At 39.0% G+C, this 24,749-nt stretch overlaps 1 protein-coding gene across 1 annotated transcript in view; it reads left to right on the plus strand.

The window, feature by feature from the left end:
• The window catches only part of VEGFD (vascular endothelial growth factor D), a 769,460-nt gene that overhangs the window by 471,920 nt on the left and 272,791 nt on the right, over window positions 1-24,749 (plus strand). Inside the window, exon 4 of the mRNA XM_044073078.1 lies at window positions 23,208-23,359. Coding sequence (XP_043929013.1) covers window positions 23,208-23,359 — 152 coding nt within the window. The remainder of the gene's footprint in view (window positions 1-23,207; window positions 23,360-24,749) is intronic.

Below are 24,749 nucleotides of genomic sequence, written 5' to 3' on the forward strand. Positions count from 1 at the left end.
CAACACACTCTCCTCACTTGTGAGTACATTTCTCTCACTGTCCTTTATCACCCTTACCTGCTGCACATCTTTCCCAGCTCTGTCCCTCTGTCTAGCCAATCAGTACAGGTCCTTTTCTCCCTCTTTAGTGTCCAATCTCTCATACAACTCTCTATATGCCTTATCCTTAGCCTTCACCACCTATCTGTCACGTGCCTCATCTCCTTATACTCATGTCTACTTTCTTCATCTCTTTGACAATCCCACTTCTTCTTCACCAGCCTCTTCCTCTGTATACTCTCCTGTACTTCCTCATTCCACTACCAGGTCTCCTTGTCCTCCTTCCTCTGTCCAGATGTCACACCAAGCACCTTCCTAGCAGTCTTCCTTACTAGCTCTGCTGTAGTTACCCAGCTATTCGGTAACTCTTCATTGCCTCCCAGTGCCTGTCTTAACTCTTCCTTGAACTCCACCTCACAATCACCCTTTTTTAACTTCCACCATTTAATCCTTGGCACTGCTTTCACACTCCTCCTCCGCTTCTTGATCACCAATATCATCCTGCAGACCACCATTCTATGCTGCTTAACTACACTTTCCCCAGTCACGATTTTACAGTCTCCAATCTTCTTCAGACTGGCCCTCCTACATAGGATATAATCCACCTGTGTGCATCTTCCTCCACTCTTGTACATCACCCTATGCTCCTCCCTATTCTTAAAATACGTATTCACCACAGCCATGTCCATCCTTTTCACAAAATCCACAATCATCTGACCTTCTGCATTCCTCTCCTTAACACCATACCTACCCATCACTTCCTCATCCCCTCTGTTCACTTCACCAACATGCCCATTGAAGTCCGCTCCAATCACTAGTCTCTCACCCTTGGGTACACTCACCACCACTTCATCCAACTCACTCCAAAATTTTTCTTTCTCATCCATCGCACACCCAACTTGTGGAGCATATGCACTAACAACATTCATCATTATACCATCAATTTCAAGCTTCATAAACATCACTCTATCAGACAACTCTCTTCACCTCCAAAACATTCTTGGCATACTGTTCCGTTAGGATAGCCCCTACCCCATTTCTTCTGCCATCCACACCATAATAGAACAATTTGAACCCGCCTCCTATACACTTGGCCTTACTTCCCTTCCATGTGGTCTCTTGCAAGCACAATATATCAACCTTCCTTCTCTCCATCATATCAGCTAGCTCTCTCCCTATACCAGTCATACTGCCAACATTCAAAGTTCCTACCCTCTGTACTACACTGCTAACCTTCCTCCTCTCTTCCTGACTTTGGGCATGCCTTCCCCCTCCTCTTTTTCTTCGGCCAACAGTAGCCCAATTTCCGCCAGCACCCTGTTGGCTAACAGTACTGGTGGCCATCATTTTTAACCCAGACCTCAACCGATCCAGTATGTAATTATGAAAAGTTCTCTGCATCAGTAATTTTTGGCAGAGGTTTTACGCCGGATGCCCTTCCTGATGCAACCCTCCCCATTTATCCGTGCTTGAGACCGGCACAAAGAAATGCACTACATAACATCTTAAATAACTATGTACACTATTTACATTAGCATGACACTATAAAAGTTCTTAATGTATATAGTTACTTTATAAGTATGTCCAATCCATTATCAGAGTGTCTCATCAATTATTGTATAGTATCAATCAATAATAAGACTTTTCCCCAAGGGTTGTTGATCTCCATTGTAGGAGATGAAAGCGCTTACTTTTGGCTTGGTGTATCACTTGGAGTATTACCTCTATCTGTGGATTAAAGCGTAACTTATTTCTCCGTGCTGACATCGTGTTTTTGTTCTTGGGTGTTTATTAGTTAATAGCGTGCTGCTGTTTTTTGGATACTTTATAAGTATGTCCAATCCATTATCAGAGTGTCTGATCAATTATTGTATAGTGTCAATCAATAATAAGACTTTTCCCCAAGGGTTGTTGATAAATGGCTTTGGATAAATTCTTAGTTCTTTAATTTTAATTTCCAATAATGCTGTGATGTTCAGTAGGCTGTAGAAGTCTTCCAAAGTTGGTATTGTGTTTGTATTCCATCTTCTTGTTATACACTTCCCTGAAATTGCAGTATGGTCCATACTAGATACATGTTTGACCTATTCAAATGAGGACCTTCATTCACATTTAATAATAAAAGAGCTTTAGTTAAATAAAATGATTCATTAAATAAAGCTTGTAGAAAATTATTAATACCATTCCAAAATGGCTTAATTTTAACACAATCAAAGAAAATGTGGTTCCAGTCTATATTGTGTACTTGCTCACATCTCCAAATGTATCCCTTTTATGGAAGAACTAATTTTACTGATTCTGTCTGGGGTTTAGAATGCTCTGTGCAAGCATTTCCAATTAAAAACTTTCCAGTATTGTGTAAAGGATGTATATTTTATCGATAGTAAGATATTTCTTTTAATATCTTCAGTTAACTGTATCGAGTGTCCTTTTGTTATATATTTCCAATATGAGGCTTTGGGTGTTGTTTAATAGTTTATCAATATTTTGCAAAATTTTGAAGTACTGTTTCCCATGTCAAAGTCATTATATATGATTTCATATATATATATTTCGTAAATTTATATTTCTTTAAATGAAGAATTGTTAATTATTCTACTTAAATCTTGTGAATATGACAGAATACTCTGTAAAGTTAGCCAGTTGTGTTGTAGAATTTTGTATGTTGTTTTTATTTCTTGCATATCTAAAACGTTTATTTATTTGATATATTGGAGCCAACAAACAAATCCTTTCTGTTCCCAGGAATTAATAATTTCTCTATATATTTTATGTGGAAAGTTCTTTGTGATTATAAATGGTGTTAAAAGATCAAACCAGATTTTTAAATCTATATTTGCATTAATAATTTTCCTAAATCAGTCAATGTAATAATTAATCATACGAGGTTTAGTGGGTTTAGTTATGTTATATTGCATACTAATACATAACATGTGGGTCTATATTATATATCCGAAGTTTCAAAACTTCGAATCTCATAAGTTCGACAACATATGAGCGGTTTGAAACATCAAAAATATAATAAAAAGTTAAAAAAAACTTACCTCAATGCTCTGAGTAGGGGGCAAGCCCCCCCTGCACCCCCACACACCCCCTACTAAAATATACCAACTCCGAGATCGCACTTCACTGCAGAAAAGGGAAATTTTCCCATTCTGTGCCATATGGAGCTATTGCTTTTCACCTTCAAACTTTTTAAAGTTCGATGATATGGTCTCGACCATATGACATTCGAAATTTAAAACGTTCAAATAGTTAATAAGGCCCTAATATGCGCAATGGCAAATTGTTTTTATCTGTTATTTGAAATTTGTTTTGTAAATCAAATTAATTTATTGATATTACAGTTAGTAATTCTTTCCAATTTGCAGAGTAATTTGGACGTATCCTATCTGCAATTGTTTTAGATATTGATGCTTTTATATATGTTTCTATATCAGGAAAGTTTAATCCTCCCTATTTCCATGGTCTGATATTATGCATTAAAGCTATTCTGTTTCTTTTGGGAAACCATAAAAATTTTATTAGGCATGAATTTATTTCTTTAAGTATATTCCTTTCTGGTAACAGTTGTACAGTTGTATTGCCAAGGCTAGCCAAGTCTATATATAGGATTTTGGGCAGTAAAAAAATTTTTATTAACTGTAGTCTATTTTCAAATGTTAATATTATTTTGCTCCATTTTTCTGCACAGGTTTTAATTGCATTGATGATATTATTGTAGTTTTTTTAGACTAATTCATTATTATCCTTGCTTAACTCAATTCCTAGAATATTTCACACATTTCATGAAACCGAGCCATTTTCTACACCATGCTATAGTGTCTATAAACACTTCAAAATGTATAACAATATTCTGGCCCTCCCAACAGAAACGTGACTGTGAGGCACAGTGTTGAGGAATGCAATACACTGGTTATGGTTTGTTGTCTAATACCATGCCACTCAGGCATAAGTATGCAAACTTTCACTAAAATGAGAAACAAAGTTTGTCATCTTTAAGGTCACATGTTCATCCCAAACCCTCTAATGAGGACAAAACTGAGTAAGGGTGAATATCTAAATATCTTGCAGATATGTTATTCTCAATGATTTTTTGTGCCTGCAAACTATGCTACTTTCAGTAAAAATGTATGGATGCAATTCCCAAGACGATATGTTTATTTATTTATTTATTTATTTGACATTTGTTAACTGGGTTGGTCCAACTTAGTCAAGGCCCATTTTCAGGAGACCTGAGAAGAAAAGCTCCAGTACATAGACAAAAATTATAACTGCACATTATAACTCTGAAATAACATTGTAGAATCAACACAATTACATAATAAATATGGGTAGAGTAGAAAATAATTAAATTAAGGAAAGAGAATAGAGTTAAGTGAAACACAATATATACATATTTACATGGGTTCTTGTTTTCAGAAGAGTGGAGGAAAGAAGAAAAAAGAGAAAGATAAGCAGTATTTAAAGTATAGGAGTCAGAGAGTAATTGTTAGGGAACTGTTGGTAAGAAAAGATGAGGAAGAGATGAGGTGTGGGCCTGACAGTGACAAGACAGAGAGGCAAGCAGAAGTTGTTTTAGCCTTTTTTTGAAGAGCAGGGGGTGGGAGATAGTTCTTATGCATAAGAGGAGATTATTCCAGGCCTTGGCTGCAGTGTGTTTATACAAGATTTTTCCTACATTTTTGTTAGGTTTATGGACGTTAAGGAGTTGCTGATTGGATGTGCAGAGACAGTGACTGGGAGTGTAATATGTGACAAGGGAGGGAGGGGCAGGATGTGGGTTTGTAAAGGATGGAGAGGACGATGCAGAATTGAGTCAGTTGCAGTTGCTGGTGAAATTCTAGCCATTGGAGTGTGTCGAGAGCAAGGCAGTGGTGTAAGTTATGTGGTAAGTTAGTAGTGTATTGAGCTATATTGTAATAGGTTTGTTATAACTTAGACAAAAGTGTAGTTTGGATATTAGTAAAGACAGGAGCTGCATAGAGAAGGGAGGGAAGGAGGAGTGCTTGGGCCAAGGAAAGTTTAGTGTCAGAGGTTAGGATTTTTTATTTCTATATAATAGTCCTATTTGTTGGTATTTTTTTAATAGTTTGCTGAATATGTAGGTTAAATTTCAGTTCATCATCAATAGTGGTACCTAAAAGTTTAGTGTTGGGATCTGGTTTAATGGTGGTGTTATCAAGGGGTGTGATAGTAAAGGAAGATTTATGGTGAGCTAGAGGTTGAGGAAGAAATAGTAAAGGTTTTGTTTTTTTGGATTTAAAATGAGTTGGTTGTCTAAGAGACATTTTTCAATGGAAAGAAAAGAGTTTTGGGTATGTGTGTGGATCTCAGAGATAGAATTTGAGATAGTAAGAAGTGTGGAATAATCTGCATATTGGATAATGGAGGATTCTTTGCATGCAGTATATAGGTCATTGTTGAAGATGTTGAAAAGTAGAGGTCCAAGAATAGAGCCTTGGGGAACCCCAGTTTTCATGGTTAGGAAGGAGGAACAGGAGGTATCTGACTGATTGCTGCCTATTGGAGAGGTAACTTGTGAACCAGTCAAGAGTGGGCCCAGAGAGATTGAGGTTTGATAGTTTTAAAAGAAGTAGAGAGTGAGAAACTGAATCAAAGGCTTTGGAGAGGTCAAGGAAAAGGGATGATACTAGTTGATTGTTGTCTCTAGCCTCTGCTACTGTGTGGGTAAACGATAGCAGTGCAGTGGTAGTACTATGGTGTGGCCTGAAACCATGTTGTGTGGGAGTTAGCAGGTTTTCCTGGAGAAAAAATGCATAAGCTGAATGTGGATGCATTTTTCGAGTATTTTTGATAAAGGGAAAAGTATAGCTATGGGCCTAAAGTTAGATGAGTCAGTAGAATTTCCACTTTTGTGCAGAATGATGGTGTAAAAGGATTTCCAAATGTCAGAGACTATGGCCTCTTGAATGGATCTGTTGATATAATGCCTCTTAACCTCATAGTACAAGACTTCTGGACAAAGTAAAAAAATAATGGGGGACAAAAACCCAAAGTTAGAGACATAAATACTGCTCTTATATGCTCATGAAATTGCAAGAATAACAGATTTTACATTAACATGCATTTCCAGAAGGATATGAGGTCTGAAACTCTAATTTCTGTTTTATTTAATGACTTCAATACTCAACATTTTGCCAGAAAACCTCAAATTTTATGAGAAACAGATGAAAAATATGTGGGAAAATATGGACATTCTGTAAAAATCTGGACAGTTGAGAGGTATACCTCACATCTTTTTGTCACTGAATGTTTATAGCAGATGGGCACTCTACTGAAAAGTATGTACATCTCAACAACAAGCTGATGTATATATTCTGTGTATAATTTGCCTCATGATATAATACTTCACCTATGCTATGTACTGTCTGAAACACAATGTATTTAGCATTTGCTTTTTACCAATAAAGCCCAAGTCACATTTTAAAAGAGTCTTTGGGCACCTTCCCAGTACCAAAATGGAAAATAAAATAAAAAAATAAATAAAGCTGTCTGGTTGACCAGACCTACTGTGTATAATGTGATGCTAACATTCCTTCAGATGGGTCTTCTATATGTCTTGTTCTGACAGCAGGCTTAAAGTGTGGAGTACAGTGAAACACAGTGTGCTAACAACTTCTGGTCAAAACAAACTGCAGTGCTGTAACATAAGAAATAATGAATAGTCACTAGATGTTAACCATAAGAGGTTAACACTATTTAAATGGTGGTGTGTAACTTTATGTGGGCTCATGAATTAAATGCAAGCATTCAACACAGGTTAACATAGTTAACCCTTTATGGCCATCCACTGACTTTTATAATGTATGGCACTGTTATTCACTACTAACAAAAATGTAAAATAAAAAAGGAAGTGATGATGTTTATTTGCAACAACAGAACTTGTTTTAACATATCTCTCAACTGTACCTCATTACAAGGAATGTATCTCATTTGGAGTCTTAAAAAAGTCATGTTCCTTGAAGTTCTACATTGAAAGGGTCTGTCACACATCCAGTGTTCGGAAGTTTTTAACTGATATCCTTGGTAAATATAAATTAATTGTATTAATTCATTAAAAGATCTGATTTATAAGCAAAACCAGCATGTTATAACCAGCATATGACATTCCTAGTTGAAGTTGTTAGTAAGCCATTCATAGGTTCATAAGTTCATAGGTGTTTACTAAGCTAATGACCACAAGGGCCTTTTTAAGCCTAGCCATGCATCCCAAATCTCTGACAAGTTCTGATATCCTTGATAAGTGTAAGCATGGACCTGGGAGATGAAGAATTTATAGGTTACCTGTTTGCACTAGAGACATAGCTGCCAAACCAGGGATGAATTTCTCATTTCCCATCCAATTATCCAAGTTGCACTTGAATTGGGTTAGGGAGGAACTCTGCTTCACATGGATGGGGAGCCTGTTCCATACACACTATAGTGTGTGTTCCACATTTTGCACATTTGCTCCACATTATGATGGCTAATGTTGCTTATTTTGGAAATGGGAGGTTGAGAGCTATGTGTTTTAGTTCTACATTTCTGACTTTTGTGGACTGTTTACTGGGTATATTGCTAATAGCCAACACTGGGTTTGGGCTATATTACATCATGTTAATGGCAATTTACTTGTGGTCATATAACAGCTGGGGTCAGTCACTTTCATCCACAAGCTGCCTCAGTACACAGTCATTCTAGACACTTTACTGACTATATGCACCTCAGATGTCTGACTGTTGTTAACAGGGCCAAGCTTAGGTGAAATGGAACTCTACACAAAGGAGTCCAGGGCCCCCAATGTACAATGCTCCTTACCTAAAACCCTCACCCCCAAAGCTCCCCATTTCCCCCCATCCTAGCCCTGCATCATTCAGATTACTTCATTCTTTTTTTTCCTCACTTGGCCTTTCTCATCAGATTTTTCCTCCATCTTTTCAGCACACCCTAACTGTCCAAGACTGGACTATGCTAACTGGTAGGAAGAAACCAAATTAAGCTGGGAGCCACTATGATCCCAGAAATCATGTGATTCTAAGTGTTCCAAGTGGCATTTTTAAAGTGTTTTACTAAGATTTTGATCCAGTAATATGCTGATCAATAATCATGAGCAAGGAAATAAATTGTCTTTTTACAAGAAAGAGATAAGTTGTGTCCATATTTAAAAAATACTCCAGCATGAGCTTTAACATTGATTCAAAAAACTGATAGCGTAAACTTGACATTACAAAAGATGCATGGGATAATGCCATTTCAAGATGCTAACTTATTGAAAGCAACCTCTAATACCAAAAATGAAGCTATTCAAATGCCAACTAAAGACACTTCACAACATAATATGCAAACTATATAAATGCTCAATAGTTAGCAGTATAATCATCAACTATCACTCACCAAGAAACCCAAAATCTCAAAACCAAAACCATTTTGGAAGTAACTAAGTCAAACAGCCATTTTGGGCACTGTTTATACTCAGTACATCAAACTATAGAACTGTATTCTGATTTACTATCACATGTCCGAGTGTAAATTAGCCGAAAGGTGATATGGCCGATGCGTTTGTACGAAACACATGACTGAAGGATAAAAATGTCGAATGGTGTTTTTTGTGAACATCGAACTGACATTTTCAAACTGCCATATTCAAAACAGGGCATACCGCATAGTACGTCTTCACAGCTGCTCAACACTCTACAACAGTATTTGCAGGGGGGCAAGCCCCCCTGCACCCCCCACAACCCCCTACTTATATATACAAATTCCAAAATCGCACTACATGGAGGAAAGGGTACATTTCCCGATCCCCGCTATTTTGCGATCTGCACTACATTGTCGAACCTTACAATAGCAAATGTTCACTATTGTACGGTTCGACAATGCAGTAATTGTAATTCTGGTTCTGTTACCTGAGTTTCGCACAATGTGATAGTAAACCCTGTATTCCACCTAATCTAATAGGAGAATCAAACCAAAATGTATTTCTTCGCAAGCTATAATCTTAACTGACATCTCCAGCTTAACTATCTCTATTACAATCAGCAATTATGGATGTATATATATATATATATATATATATATATATATATATATATGTGTATGTGTGTGTATATATATATATAATATATATATATATATATATATATATATATATATATATATATATATATATATATATATATATATATATATATATATATATATATATATATATATATATATATAACATAAACCATCAAAACTGACAAAACTAAATAATCTGCTTAATAGTATAGATCATTACTAGCTCTAGTGTAAACTGGCAGAGAATTCATGCAACTGTGAAGTCAGTAAATGAAAAAAGAACAGGAATAATGCATACAAAATTTTTACACCTTTACAGCCTCTTCTTATTTTTTTACATTTTTATAAATTCATAGATTCATAGATTGTTACTAGGCTAACGAGCCAGGGAGGGGAGCATTTCTAAGCCTAGCCAAGTTTTAAAAAAAATTATGTCTTGTATCTGAAAAGGACATTCAGAACTAGGATTTATAAGCTACCTCTGCCCATAAGGAATATTATATATTCCTATCTGACATCCCAGATCAATGTTGCTTGTTATCAAAAGAGGATTGTTAATGAAATGATGGCAGTAGACTCATTCTATTTTATTTTTCTCTTGTAACTATGCACAAATCATTTTATAACACACTGGATAGCTGTTTGGCTCATGGATAGGTCCCAAGTTGTTAGGATTGGTGAGACCACAAAGAGGACAGTCATCAGTGGAGTCCTTCAGAGTTTTGTGCTGGGCTTGCTCATCTTTGGCCTCTACTTCTCTGAGGACAAAGCCAGTGTCAAAGTCCTCTGGCTGACAAGTTCACAGATGATTGCAAACTGGAAGAAATCACTGATGAGAACACCCTTCAGGAAGGTCTAACACATAGAAGTGCTTTTTGCCAAAGCAATGGCTTAAAATTAAATGCCAAGAAATGCATTATAGTACCTTTTGGGAAGTTAGCAATCCAGGTAACTATGTCATCAATAAAACATTCTTAAAAGTTGATTCACTAGTCAAGGATCTTGGAATCCACATAGCAAGTAACCTAGCCTTGAACCAACATGCGTCCAAAGTTGTAAGATAATCCTTCTAAGTTGTTCAACTTATAAGTAAGAGCACAACATCTAGGTCTGAGGAGGTTATTGTATCACTGTACTCATCCCTCATCAGACCCATCGCAAAGTATAATTCCCCCTTTGGAATTTGCCTGACCAGATAGATGCAGCAACTTGGCCATCCACAAAGATTCTTTACAAAAATAATGCAGGGAGTAAACACAATGTCCTACACTGATCACCTCAAAGCCCTTTCTGTTTACTTGGAAACAAACAGACTACTGAGAGATGATGTTTGCCTGGCATATAATGCATCCCTAGACTCTGTTTTGATTAGCCTTTTGCACATCTACAAAACAAACAGCATCAGTACTAGTAGATCAGATGATCTAAATAAGATATGTTGTGGAGACAGATATGTTTCTCAGAGAATTCCCATCCTTTGGAAATGGCTTCCCATCCATGACAAGTAGAGTTCCTCCCTAACCATATTTAAGAGCTTCTTGGACCAATGGATGAGTAATCAGAAAGTCTCCTCTGGTTTGGATGGGCAGAAGCACTCAGTAAGTCACCCCATATAAATCAAATGTATTGGTCACATTTGGGTTGCATGGCTAGGCTTATAAGGGTCCTACTTCTAGTTAGCCTAGTGTACACCTATGAACCTATGAACCAGTAATATGGGACGGTGTTTACTTTAGTCATTGACCTCTTCATTTTGGCCAGTTCTCTTTCCATCATTCAAAAATGTAATAGTTTTTTCCAAGCCAGTATCCTGCTTCCCTAAGTTAATTAAGGACCTCTGATTGTTTTCTGTCATCAGTTATATTCCACCCATCGTTTGTCAACTTGGTCTGTTCACTCCCTAGTTTTTCCTTTTAGGTATGTATCTAACAACCACCCTATTTCTCTTTTAAATCCCCTCTGCCATACTTCCTTACCATATTTATCTTACTTCACCTAAATTCCATGAATGCTCTTTTTCTGTTTTTTTTCACTCACCTCCTCAATGAGCAGAAATTCATTTCTGCCAGAACCCCATTCCAGTGATTATAATCATTAAAGTAATTATCCTGTGGTTTATGTGTTTATCAGAGCCCATTAAAGGACTCTGTGGGTGCTGACTCTTGTAAACACATTGTTGCAAGTACTTGCAATACAGAAAATACACAAGTGTGTGTGTGTGTGTGTGTGTGTGTGTGTGTGTGTGTGTGTGTGTGTGTGTGTGTGTGTGTGTATATATATATATATATATATATATATATATATATATATATATATATATATATATATATATATATATATATATATATATATATATATATATATATATATATATATATATATATATATATATATATATATATATATATATATATATATATATATATATATATATATATATATATACATATTCCAGAGCCTGTTAAAGGAATCTGTGAGCTAAGCAAGACTATTGTAGGGTTTTTGAGTTAGGAGCAGTGCCATGGTGTCCTCATGTTGACTAACAAAAGCTTAAAGCAAATTGTGGCAATTATTTGAAAAACTGTATATGTGTGTATGCTTTTGTGTTTTTAATCAGGCACACTATTTTACAGTTGAGGCACATGCCACTGTATTCCTCCCTGTAGTACCACCCTTGATGGTGACAGGGAATAGGCTTACAAACCAAAGCCAAGGTATGGGAAATATAAAAGAACAACTCACAGAGAAAGGAAACTACTGACCCTTGTCAGCAATTGTCAGCGGTTTATTACAAAATGACCCTCCACCATTTTGAATACCTGAACTCTACAAAGCTTATGAGGAGCAAGATAAAGCTTCCATCATCCCAATAAATCTGAGAAACACAAAGCCCGAGAATGTACCTTCTTATAATGTCCTAACTATGGAATGTGATAAGGTATTTCAGAGAGACAGTATGAAAAGAACACTCAAGAGAGTAAAATCAGTTGGGTGCTATTAATTGGCTATAGAATGGTTCTGTGAATATTGTTACTGCAAAAAAATCCCATATTCAGTGTTTCTGACCAAACCAGCTCAGATTACATTGTTTTTGTCTTAAAGGAGAGCCAATGGTTTGTTATTTCCTACATTTTAACACCACTCTGGGACTATTTATAGGCTTTTAAATATTTTTATACATAATTTCTGAGTCTGACCACATGGGGTGTGGCATCTTGAAGTAATTCTGATTATTGTTTACTCTGCCTCTAGGTATCCCACAATGCAGTGCTTGCCTGTAAAAAATTACATCATGCAGGCTTCTTTCTTCCTAAAGTTCCTGTCACTGCATTAATTTTACATGCATACACTGCTGTCTTTCAGTTAGTTCATTTTAAGTAACATTTCATGCCATTCAATGACTACTTAAAACATAAACAGTGCAAACACCACAGAACAGACTTTCAAAGTGCTTTTTACTGCTGCTTCTTTTTAGAATGGCTAAATTGCAGTCTTTTGTGAAGCCTGAATTGTACCAGTTTGACTCATCTCCCATCCCTCTTCAAATCTAACTTCTATAGCTGTCATAGGTTCACAGGATGATACTAGGCTATTCATCTGGAGACCTTTATAAGCCTAGCCAAGAATTTTGCCCATGTTCCCACAAAGTCAGTACCTGTTTACCCTGTCCAGCAGAGACACAGGTGGGATCCCAGGGGTGTATTGTCTATTTCCCATCTAGTCGCCCAGGTTCCTCTTAAAGAGAACTAAAGAGGTACTCTGCTTAACATGGAGAGGGAGTCTATTCCACAGATGGAGTCTTTGTGACACAAATCTATCCCGCCAACAAGTTCTATTAATGTCACAGACCCGGTAGAGGCCTTGCGTGCGAATTATGTGAGTGCAGTTTGACTTAAAGATATGCAGCAACTCCATCAAGGCTGGGTCTGAGATGGCCTTGTATGTCAGTCACAGGTGAAGGTTACCTCTGAGCAGTCTGTATGAGACTGAGTAGAGGGACAGGGCTTTTAGCCTAAATGTATAGGATAAGTGTTTGAGACCCTGGATTTTCCTGGTCAGGAACCTGTGTGATCTCTCCAGCTGCTGCATGTGCTTGGCAAGGTACATCCCAAAGAGGGCATTGTACTCAATAATGGGTCTGATAAGGGAGGAGTATAGGGATGTGATGACCTCCTTGTTCCTGGATGAAATACTCTTATTTATGTGATGGACCATGTAGAAAGTCTTTCGTACATTGGAGGCAATATGGTGGTGAAAATTCAGGTTGCTATTAACCTGGGTGCCCAAGTCCCTCACGACTGATTTCATGCTTAGTACATTGTTATTAATGTGATAATTAGTGAGATGCCATTTTCCCCAAAGGGGATAATGATGCATTTCTTGGCATTTAGTTTGAGGCCATGCTTCTGGCAACAGTTATTAGTTTGGGAAGGCCCTCTTGGAGAATGTTCACATCACTAGGGGAATTTAAGATAGTGCCCAGCTTGCAGTCATGTGCAAACTTGGTCAGCCACAGACCACTGATTTTGACTTTCACCTCAGAAAAGTATACCCCAAACAGTAGAGGCCCCAAGACCGATCCTTAGGGTACACCACTCATTACAGGTCTACTACTAGAAGTGGCTTCCCCTATTATGACTGAGCGGGCTCTATCAATGAGCCAGTTAGCTACCCATCTGTTAACATATGGGTTGATGCCTAGCTGGGAGAGTGTATCTATTATATCTGAGTGGGGAATAGTGTCAAAGGCTTTGGCCAGGTCAAGGTAGGCAGTGTACACTGTCTTTCCCTCATCCATGGCTTTGGTGACTGTTTTGAAGAAGTCAACCAAGTTTAATAGGCATTATCTCCCTTTGAAAAACCAAACTGTGTAAGGTCAAGCATTTGGAGGTTGCCAATGTCCTTGTTTATAAGGTCCATGGTAATGCTTTTCATGACCTTGCAGCTCAGGCTAGTTAGGCCAATGGCCCATAATTGCCTGGGTCAGTGGATGATCCACCTTTGTGTAGAGGGATGACAGTTGCTGTCCTCCATTCAGCTGGGATGAAGCTGGTGCTCAGGCTTTGGTTGAATGGAGTGTCTAATGGTGCTGAGAGCTCTTGCCTGAGTTCATGTAGGAATGTTATTGGATCCCGTGGAGACTGTATTTTTTGCCTTTGTTAAAAGTGCTAAGGGTAATTTGAGCTGCTATGATTGACAGCTCACAGCAAGAGACTTGACTTATGTACTGTTTCCTTGTTCTAGCCTTTGCTTTCTGTATGGGTAGGGGAAGGGCCAGGGAGCTGTGACATTATAGCATGGGTGGGGTTTTAGGACGGTCGTGGTGATGTCAGTTTGGGGAGAGAATTGGCCAGAAAACTAACTGTATTCATTGGCCTGATGACATCAATGAACTGGAGACTACAGCAAGCTTTTTCATGGCAGGATAAAAGTTTTTTGAAAGTAAGACTACCACAGTACAGTAAGGTACTGTTCTAGTGAAGAGAAACAGTTGATTTAAAATGTTTTAAATGATGTATTTCTGTTTATTCATAGCAGGGACAGTAAATAGGGAGAAACAGGACAGAGAAGTTGAGCATTTAATAACAGAGTCCTGTTGTTGCCCTTTAATGTTTAGTGAAAGGTTTGCATTAACTTTCATAACTTCTGACACTGATGATGCTGCTGCCTTGTTTTTAACTTCACAACTGTATGATCATCTGAGATTGCAGCATGTATTGAAACTTGTTCAGGTATATTTTGAGACTGCAGCAAGTATTGAAACTTGTCCAGGTGTACTTTCTAGCTACATCCAAGATGGCATAAAGAATTAACAGATGAACATAACAGAATTTTCAATGCAGATGGCATATGCTGTTTTAAAAAAAACATAAATTCACAATGAATTAATACAGTGATCATTTTTAGTTAAAAATAAATAACATAGTAGTAAATGTTAATGCAGCATTGCAGGCATGTTTACAGCATTTACATTTCATAATTAAAACAGGCTGGTCGTAGTTGCAAACCATAATAGAAGAGACTTAAAGTAGAGACGAGACATCTAATTGTTACTTCACCATCCCATGTCAGGGAATGAGCTACAGTTGTACAGCTGCTTCAGATCCTTTGGCAATTTGTCTCTGAAATTGTGACATGTCATCAGGTAAATTGTTTCAGGTAGCAGGAACAATTCTGAAGAATGTATTTTTTTTCTGCTTTCAAAAGGATGAAATGCGGCCTAATCAGAGACAGAGGGTGTTCTTATTACTTGAACAGGATGTAATTTTATTGTTCAGTTTGTCACCTTCAGTTGGTCAGTAATCTAAGAATAATAATGTGTACATTACAAATGTCAGCACTAGCCTGATTCTGACTGCTGTAGGCAGTCAGTTAACCTTGGTCAGGGAGTGACAACAACGCTCTCTATTGTTAGGCAGGTTTAAACAGGTGCTTGTAGAAATTTTAGAATTTAGTGCATGACAAGAAGTGAATACTCCAGTTTAATGATTAGCAGATTTATGCCAATAGCTTGCCTTGCATCGAATTGTAAAAGCTGGTTAGTCCGAAGGCTAACTTCAGCTTTGAGAGAATGTAGGAGGTGATGACTTCTGCATGATATTATGTCTTGGATATGGTCTACAGTGACGGTAGTACAGGTTAGATTAGTGTAGATTCGAAAGTTAGCTGTTGGTTGGTGGGTTAAAAGTGCAGAGTGAGTGAAAGGAAAAGGAGAAAAAATGTAAAGCAGGTGGGGACAAATGAAGTATCAGACAGCAAGAAGAATAAACAGGAAAATGCTCAGAGGAGACAGAAAAGTGTGGCTAGATAAGGTTAAAATAAAAGAGAAGCACAGTATTACATGCAATGAAGAATTAAATGTAAGTTAACAGCTGAAGACTCAGGGCTAAAGTGATGGTATAAACAGGCAGTGATGTAAAATACGTGTGGCTTTGTTATTTATGAATACATGACAGTGAAATATAAGATCCAAGTTACAATTCAAAGAAAAAGAATATGTAAAAGAACAAGGTAAGAAGTCTAGAAACAATCAGGGAAGAACAAGGTAAAAAAAACTTACAGGATTATATTCATTGTATACTGAGGTATAAAGGTGGCATTAGATACAAGTACTTAACTGACTAAGCCGTGAGAAACATTGTTCTTTTCCTGAAATAATTGCATGTGTTCTTCATACAGCCAAAAATGCATTAATATAAAAATTTATAATACTGTCAAACTTAGATATCAACCCTCCCAATCAAGTGCCACCCAGAATCTATAATGTCATAATTATACAGAAAATAAAGGATTGTCATTGCAGTGCATCTGTTAATCAGTTTCGCTCAAGAAAATGAAATCGACCAGTCAGCAGATGCTGAGTTTCTAATGGCAGTATCAAGACAAAATACAACAAGGTATGGGTTTTACCAAACTGGCTACTCTTGCTAGCCATGAAAGAATAGATTAGCAAAGCAATGCAGGATTCATACTGCTGTTCTTAGCAACGCACAGCTGTGCCTTGTTACAGTGACCTCATCTTACCTGCAGTACTGTCTGTAATCATTCCCAATTATTAAAGACAAGCTGCAGGCATGGACAGAGAAAAAGAATCTGGTAATACACATGACAACCATGCATCCTTACTTTAAAAGTAAGAGTCCAGAAGATGCAGGCTATTGCAGAAATATAATACTTTATTCTGGTTTAGAGGCAAGCAGAAAAGTACAGTTTTGTACCTACCATAAATGTAGATGTCCGATAGATATGCAACTGCAGTCCTAACATATGGGTTGTCCTGCCTCAGGCAGCCCTTCGGTCGGCCGGATTCCAAAGTCTGGGTCTGGCATCGGTTGATGTTGCCTCCTCCCCAACATCAGAGCGGCTGGGGTATAAAGGCATCCGCTGACGCCATCTTCTTCAGTGTTTCTTGCCCCAGATGCCAGGTGCCCTCCAAGGAAGGCTAAATTTGGTGAATGGATAAAAAATTCCAGACATGCACAACAGTAATAAACAGATACACCATAACAGATATCCCCAGCTAATAGAGGAAAAGGGGAATGGACCCAAAAGGAAAAGTGCAGAGGGGTAGGAGGTGACTGCAGTTGCATATCTATCGGACATCTACATTTATGGTAGGTACAAAACTGTACTATGTCCTTCAAGAATGCAACTGCAGTCCTAACATATGGGTTGAATACCATAGCCAAAGCTGAGGGTGGTAGGATCTAAGAAAGGGATGGTGTAGCTAGAAGGCCCTGCAGGACTGCGAAGCAAAGCCTGCTCGGGATCTGGAGTATAAAGGCAGGTTGTAGTGTTTGGTAAATGTACTCCATGTAGCAGCCTCTAGAATGTCCTTTGTAGCCACTCCTCTTAGAAAGGCTGTGGAAGTGGCTATAGCTCTGGAGTGTGGACTAATATTGGCTGGCACACCTTTTCCATGGAAAGAGTAACAGAATCTGATGCAGTGTCCAATCCATTTTGAAATTGTTTGTTTGGAGATTGCCTTTCCTTGCACTCCAGCAGCATAGGCTACAAATAGTTGGTCAGACTTCCTGGTGGTCTTTGTTCTGTCCAAGTAGTAGCGTAATTGCCTGTGTATGTCCAAAGTGTGCAGCAGCTTTTCCCCCTTATTTTGAGGATTGGGAAAGAAAGTAGGCAGGTGAATTGCTTGATTTAGAGACACCCTGGATATCACTTTTGGCATGAATGAAGGATTGGTTCTTGGAGAAACTCTGTCCTGATAAAAAATGAGAAAGGGAGGTACTGCCATGAGGGCCTGTATCCCTGAGACTCTTCTTGCTGAGGTAACTGCCAACAAGAAAACCGTTTTCCAGGAGAGAAATTGCATTTCTGAAGATGCTGCTGGTTCAAAAGGAGGAAGAGTTAATTTTTCCAATACGTAATTGAGGTCCCATGCAGGTACTGGTGGTTTTCTGGGAGGTTTGATATTCTTTATCCCTCTTAGAAACTGTCTTAGAAAGGGATGCGAAAACACAAGTGGGTCACAGTTGTATCTTGCTGAGATTGCTGAAGCGTGAATTTTAATGGAAGAGTATGAGAGGCCACTATGAAACATTTCTGCCAAGTATTCTAATATCTGTGGTATGCTCATTACTGATACATCCTGACCCTTGCTGGCATTCCAGATGATGAATCTCTTCCACTTGGCCGAATAGGTTTTTCTGGTGGAAGGTCTGCAAGATTTCTTGAACTTTTTCGGAGAGAGAGATATGGGTCAAAGTCATGGAACCCTCCAAGCTGTCAGCTGCAATGTTTGCAGATTTTGATGAACAGTCCTGTAATTGTGCTGAGTTAGGAGCAGAGGCCATTGAGGCAAGGGACACGGTTTGGTGTGAGTTATGCTCAGTAGCAATGGATACCAGTGCTGCCTTGGCCAGTCTGGAGCTATCAAAATTCCCTTTGGTTGTTCTGCTTTGATCTTCAGTAACACCTTGGTCAGTAATGGTAGAGGAGGGAATGCATAAATTGTTAGGGAATTCCAGCTGAAGGAGAGAGCATCCATTCTCCAGGCTAGAGGATGGTGCGTCCCTGAGCAGAACTTCTCCAGGTGATGATTGAGGTGAGAAGCAAAGAGATCTATGTCCTGTCTTCCCCATGCACTTGTTATTTGTGAGAAAATGCGTGGATGCAGCATCCATTCGTGTGGATCCAAGAAATTTCTGCTCAGCCTGTCCGCCAGAACATTGTCCTTGCCCGGAACAAACTGGGATTGCAAGTGGATGTTCAGTTTCAGGGACTTTTCCCAAAGAGTCATTGTTAGTCTGCAGAGGGGATACGAATGAGTGCCTCCCTGCTTGTTTATATACCTCATGACAGTGGTGTTGTCTGTCCTTATTAGCAGATGACCTTGTTGAAGTGATTTTCTGAAGGCCTCTATTGCATGTATCACTGCCAACATCTCTTTTTGATTTATGTGCAGATGCATTTCAGTCCATTGCCCTTGAATGCATCTGCCCTCCATGTGCGCCCCCCATCCATGATCTGAGGTGTCTGTTGTAATGGTTTGACTTGCTAGAGCTTTGTTGAAAGACATGCCTTGGTTTAAATGACTTGCTTGAGCCCACCACAAAAATTCCCTTTGCAGGCATGGAATGAGTGGTATTACGTCTTCTAGAGTGTGGCTGTGTTGAGACCATAAGCTTTTTAGGTACCATTGTAGCTTTCTCATGTGTAGTCTTGCCAGAGGGATCAGAAGAATACAAGATGCCATTAATCCCAGGGCCTGCAGGGTCTTCCTTGCGGTCAGCTGGGTGAGCTTTGCTAGGCTTTTGAAGTAATCTGGTAAATGCTGTTGTTTCTCCTCTGTGAGGAAAGCCATTTGTGATTGTGTGTCCAGTTTTGCTCCTAGAAAAATAATCTGTTGGGATGGCAATAGTCTTGATTTTTGAATGTTGACTGTGTATCCCAAAGCCTGTAGTAATTAGTTTCTTATCAAGGTTTGTTTGCTGTCTGCTTGTATAAGGCAGTCGTCCAGGTAAGGGTATATTTGAATCCCCTGGAGCCTGCAATGTGCAACTACTGATGCCAGGCATTTCGTGAATACTCTGGGCACAGTAGATAAGACAAATGGCAATGCTGAGAATTGATAATGCTCTGACCCTGCAAGAAATCTGAGGTATCTTCTGCAACTGTGTCTGATTGGGACATGCAGGTATGCCTCCTTGAGGTCACAATGAGAAAAGTGTTTAGACAAGTCCAGTATAGGCCTCCATTGCTTTTCTTTTCTTGGAACAAGGAACAGTCTTGAATAGAATCCCTGGCCTTGTTCGCTTTGAAACTTGTATGAGTGCCTCTGCCCTTTGATTTTGTGGCAGGTTTGGCATGCCTTGTCTCTGGTAAGGTATGGAAGTGGAACCTGTAACCTTTGTCTACTATGTCCAGAATCCATTTGTCCTTGGTTAAAATGTGCCAGTTCTTTGAGAATAAGGATAATTTTCCACCTAGAGGTGCTTCTCTTTGAGCCTTGGTCGTGGTGTGAAAGTCAAGTCATTGTGATTGTCCCTGTGGTGCAGCTGAACTCGTGGTTGCCATAACCTCGGTATTGCCCTCTACCTCGAGCACGCCTGTTTTCCCCTTTGAAACTTGTCAGTGTCTGGAAAGGACCAATTCTTTGAAGGCCAATTCCTGCTGAATCTGGGTGGTTGAACCTGGAGGAAATCCTTGACAGTCTGTACTGATTTAGCCTTTTCCTCAATAGACTTCAACACATCCTGTGCATTAGCACCAAAAAGCTTCTGTTTTTCCAGAGGTGCATCCAGGAGCTTTACTTTAACATGGTCTGGCAGTGGCTGTTCTTTCAACCAAGCATGTATCATAGCTGCCCTACATGAAGCTTCCAATGCATCATAACCACACTGAAGAAAATGATTGCTAACCTGCTGAGTGTTATGAACCAAATCCTGCAATGCCTTTCTATCTATAGGCTCAGGAGAGGCTAACTTTCTGCAAATCATCCATTAAGTAATCCTGGTACTGAAACATATGAAAAGACAGTTAAGTGACCTCATGGCAAGGGTGGAAGAGGTATAAACTTTTTTGCCCCATCTCTCCAGGGACCTAGCTTCCCTTGTCCACGGGCAAAGGGTTTTCCTTTGGGCCCCTGAGAAATAGTTTCTAGATCCACAGAGTGGGCCTTAAAGAGATGCTTATGAGTTTCAGGAACCCTGTAATATCTGTCTGGCTTGACAGGAGCAGGAGGGAGAGAATCAGGGGAAGCACTGGAGTCTGAGTATACATCATCCAAGACATCCAACACTGGAGGAATAGCTAATGGTCTGTGCTGGGGTAAGCCTTTTCCTTGAGTCAGAGAATTCCTGACCCTGCCACTGAAAATGTTCTCTCATGGAGTGAAGAACTTCTCCGAAAGAAATATCCTCTGGAGGAGAGGCAGAAGGAATTGATTCCTCAGCATCAAAGTCCCTGGAAGGATTCTTCCTGGGTATCTGAGTGCAGAACCTCTGTCTGGATGCAACTGAGGACCTCTGATAAGAGAGATTAGATCTGCAGCTAGAGTCATGATCTGTTTATCAGAGGAGGAGCCCTGGGAAAAAGATTTAGGATGGGCCTTAGCCTGGCTGGCAGCCTTAGCACATGTGAAGGCCTTGATGGACATGGAGACTGGAGGCCTAGCTGCTAACTTTATCCACTGGTATGGTGTCAGGTAAATCTTTTGGAAATATGTGCTGTCGGTTGTTCCAAATTCTGCCGGCACCTGGTGTCGCTTATTAAAGCAAGCACAGGCAGCACAGGCGATCGACGTGGTCTGGGCCCAGGCAGGAAGGCAGTAAGAATGGAAGTCTTGTTTACCACAAGACAAACAATTATTAACTTTTCAATTTTTCTGAGAACTGCTTCAAGAAAGACTGGAGAAGATGGCATCGGATGCAGACTTTGGAATCCGGCTGACTGAAGGGCTGCCTGAGGCAGGACAACCCATATGTTAGGACTGCAGTTGCATTCTCAAAGGACTTCTATTGTTACACAGGGAAAGCCCTACAGATTTTACATTTCATAGCTATCCCTAGTCCTCTGAACAGCTGGGAAGGGGAATGGACACAAATGTGATGTGTAGCCAATGGATAGCTATGCACAGGTAAACAGGCCTCACAAGTTAAGCATTTGTTTTAGCACGTTACTGAACAAGTAGTTTGGATATAACAGAACAATGCTAGACTCCTAGAAGTAAGAGCTAGATTATTTAGGAATTATTCAAGTACAGACCCTCTCTGATATTGCAGGGGATAAAACACTGACTATATCCTAAGTGTCAGGTGTGATTAGCAGCTTGGGTACTTGATGGAGCAACAGGGATGGATAGGCAGGGTTATCCTAGAAGGAGAGGGTTGGTATCTCTGGTTGGCCATGCCTGCATCTTTATGAAAGACAGACCTTATGTTGGAGGCCAGGAATGAGTCTTTACAGGGAAGCTGGCCAAGGGCAGGGCATAGTAAGGCCCTTGCCCTATGAATGTAGGAGCATGCATTTGCAGGTTGTGGGGCATAGTCCATCCTTATGTCCACATCAGCACTAATGTTGGGCAGTTAGAGACTATAATGGACATGTCCTCAGTCATTGAGAAGCTAGTGAGGATTCAAAATTCCCTGTTGTGTATTAGGATAATGGCCCCTCTTAATAACTCTAACCCCAGATGATCTGGGTGTTACCCCACTCCTGAAAAATGAATGGCCTCAAGTCCAGCTGGGGGCTTGTTGGTCAGCATAGCAAAAGGAGGAAAAAGGGAAATAGAAATAAAAATCATGTGGGAACAGAGCTGGTGGGTCAGCTGTAATAAGATGTTTGCAGTGTTGAAGCCGAAATTATAGGTAAACCAGGAACTCAGCATTTACATTTACACCAAAGTCCAGTCATAGAGGTTAAATATAATTGTTTTTTATAAAGTGTATGATAACATAAATATTCTATATTGATGATATTTTGTTTAAATCTTTTTGTAACGTTATTTGCATTTCTTTGTCAGGTAATTTGGTGTGGTATGTTTTGCTTTTTTTTACTAAATTTCAAAAAAAGTAAAACTGGATCACCATTCCTTAAAAGTTACCTTAATGCTGAGCAGCATTCAAGCTAACAGTCTTGTTTTATTTTAAAATTATTCACATCTGTTTAAAATGACTTTTCATGCCTTTCTGTTTCATTTATAACAACTAAAGGGCACTTTTACAAATGAAGCACCGCAGTTTAAATTTTGGGATGAATACTATGATATCTACAGCACAACTCTTTAGTTTCAAATTTATTTTGATCTGAGTATACTCTGTACTTATTGTCAGTTAATGAGTTCTAAATGAAGTAATAACTGTATACATGTAAATCTGAGGATGCATTTAGTATATGCATGGATGTCTGTGTGTGTGTGCACGTGTGTATGTATGTATGTGCATGTAAGTATGAAAGGGTAGAGGTAAATGGCATAAATATATATGTTGTAGAAAATGTAAATGAAAAAATGGTAAATATCATCCTGTGCAGTTCTCTCAGGGTGAAAAGGTAGTTTATCAGCAATATATTTTGAACTCTTAGAAGAGACATAGACAATACTACAACAGGCAGAGTTACTATTAATCAAGTATTTATTTTCTGTTCAGCTCTTTCAGATATCGGTACATTTGAGTTACATCCCAGAACCAGTGACAGTCAGTATTGTAAACCATACGATGTGCAGATGTTTATCAGACATGAGCAGACATCCAAAGCCTGTTATTCGACGATCAGTCTTATATGAGGATGAATATGATAGGTAAGGAAATGTCTTCCAAACCACAATATAACAAAATATTAGTGTGTGTGTGTGTGTGTGTGTGTGTGTGTGTGTGTGTGTGTGTGTGTGTGTGTGTGTGTGTGTGTGTGTGTGTGCGTGTGCGTGTGTGTGCGTGTGTGTGTGTGTGTGTGTGTGTGTGTGTGTGTGTGTGTGTGTCTATATATATTGATCCTTGTGAGGTGGAGCATTTCCATGGCTTGAATATGTTTTATTCTGTACACAGCTGAAAACAACTAAGAACTACATAGGTTCATAGGTGTGTACTAGGCTAACAGCCCTGGAGCCTATATAAACCTAGCCCAAGTAAATTCCCTGGCATCATGCCACCCAAAGTTACTTGTGCATTCACACAAATAAATGTTCTTTTTTTAAACTTATTTCTGTTCAAATTAAAGTGATGTTTTTATTATATAAGAGTATGCAAACATGAACATCATTTTTATAGCAGTACGTTTAGAGTGTCTTCAATGAGTGTCATTGTCATTGGTGCAACAGGTAGCAAACCTACCTTCTTTTCCCAAGCCAGTGGATGGATTGCTGACACTGCAGTGCAGAATGAGGAGGTTCCTGCACACCTGAGTGTGTCATCCTTCAGATGAGATGTTAAACTGAGGTCCCATCTGCTTGCATTGGTGATAGCTCAGGTGGATATAAAAGATCCCACAGCACCTATTGAAAAAAGTAGGGGGAAGTTTCCCGATGCCCTGGCTAAATTTCCTCTAGTTGTTATGAATACCACCTCAGTTCTCCTGTGAAAAAAAGTCATTAGCCTAGCAGGATTAACCTAGTCAACAAAGGATAGATAGATAGATAGATAGATAGATAGATAGATAGATAGATAGATAGATAGATAGATAGATAGATAGATAAAAAAACAGACAGTTAAAGAGGCACATAAATGAGCCAAACTGGGACATGATACAATGTAAAACATGCAGGGCTAGGTCAAGCAAAGGCAACCTAGGCAGCTGTTTGGGGCCTAGTGCTGTCTGGGACCCTTATAAACATCACAAAAAGAAAAAGAAGAAAATAAATTGTCTCACCCATATCTCCTAACCCAGATTATTTCAATTCACTCAGCTGCTCTGTTTTGATGATTGACATGTCTTATTTCTTCTGACATGTAAGAGCTTAGATTTCTTCCTTTTCATTGGCTGAAATGTAGAGCCATTGAGAAAGAAAAAGAGAGAGAGAGAGAGAGACATCCTGGCATTTGTCACAGTCAAAATGAAGTGGTGTGGAAAACAGAACAGTGTGGCCTTTTTATTAAAGCTTGTCCCATTGTGTGTGTGTGTGTGTGTGTGTGTGTGTGTGTGTGTGTGTGTGTGTGTGTGTGTGTGTGTGTGTGTGTGTGTGTGTGTGTGTGTGT

Source organism: Protopterus annectens, chromosome 5.part1, assembly GCF_019279795.1.
Source record: "Protopterus annectens isolate FY-2018-M chromosome 5.part1, PAN1.0, whole genome shotgun sequence".
NCBI lineage: Eukaryota > Metazoa > Chordata > Ceratodontiformes > Protopteridae > Protopterus > Protopterus annectens.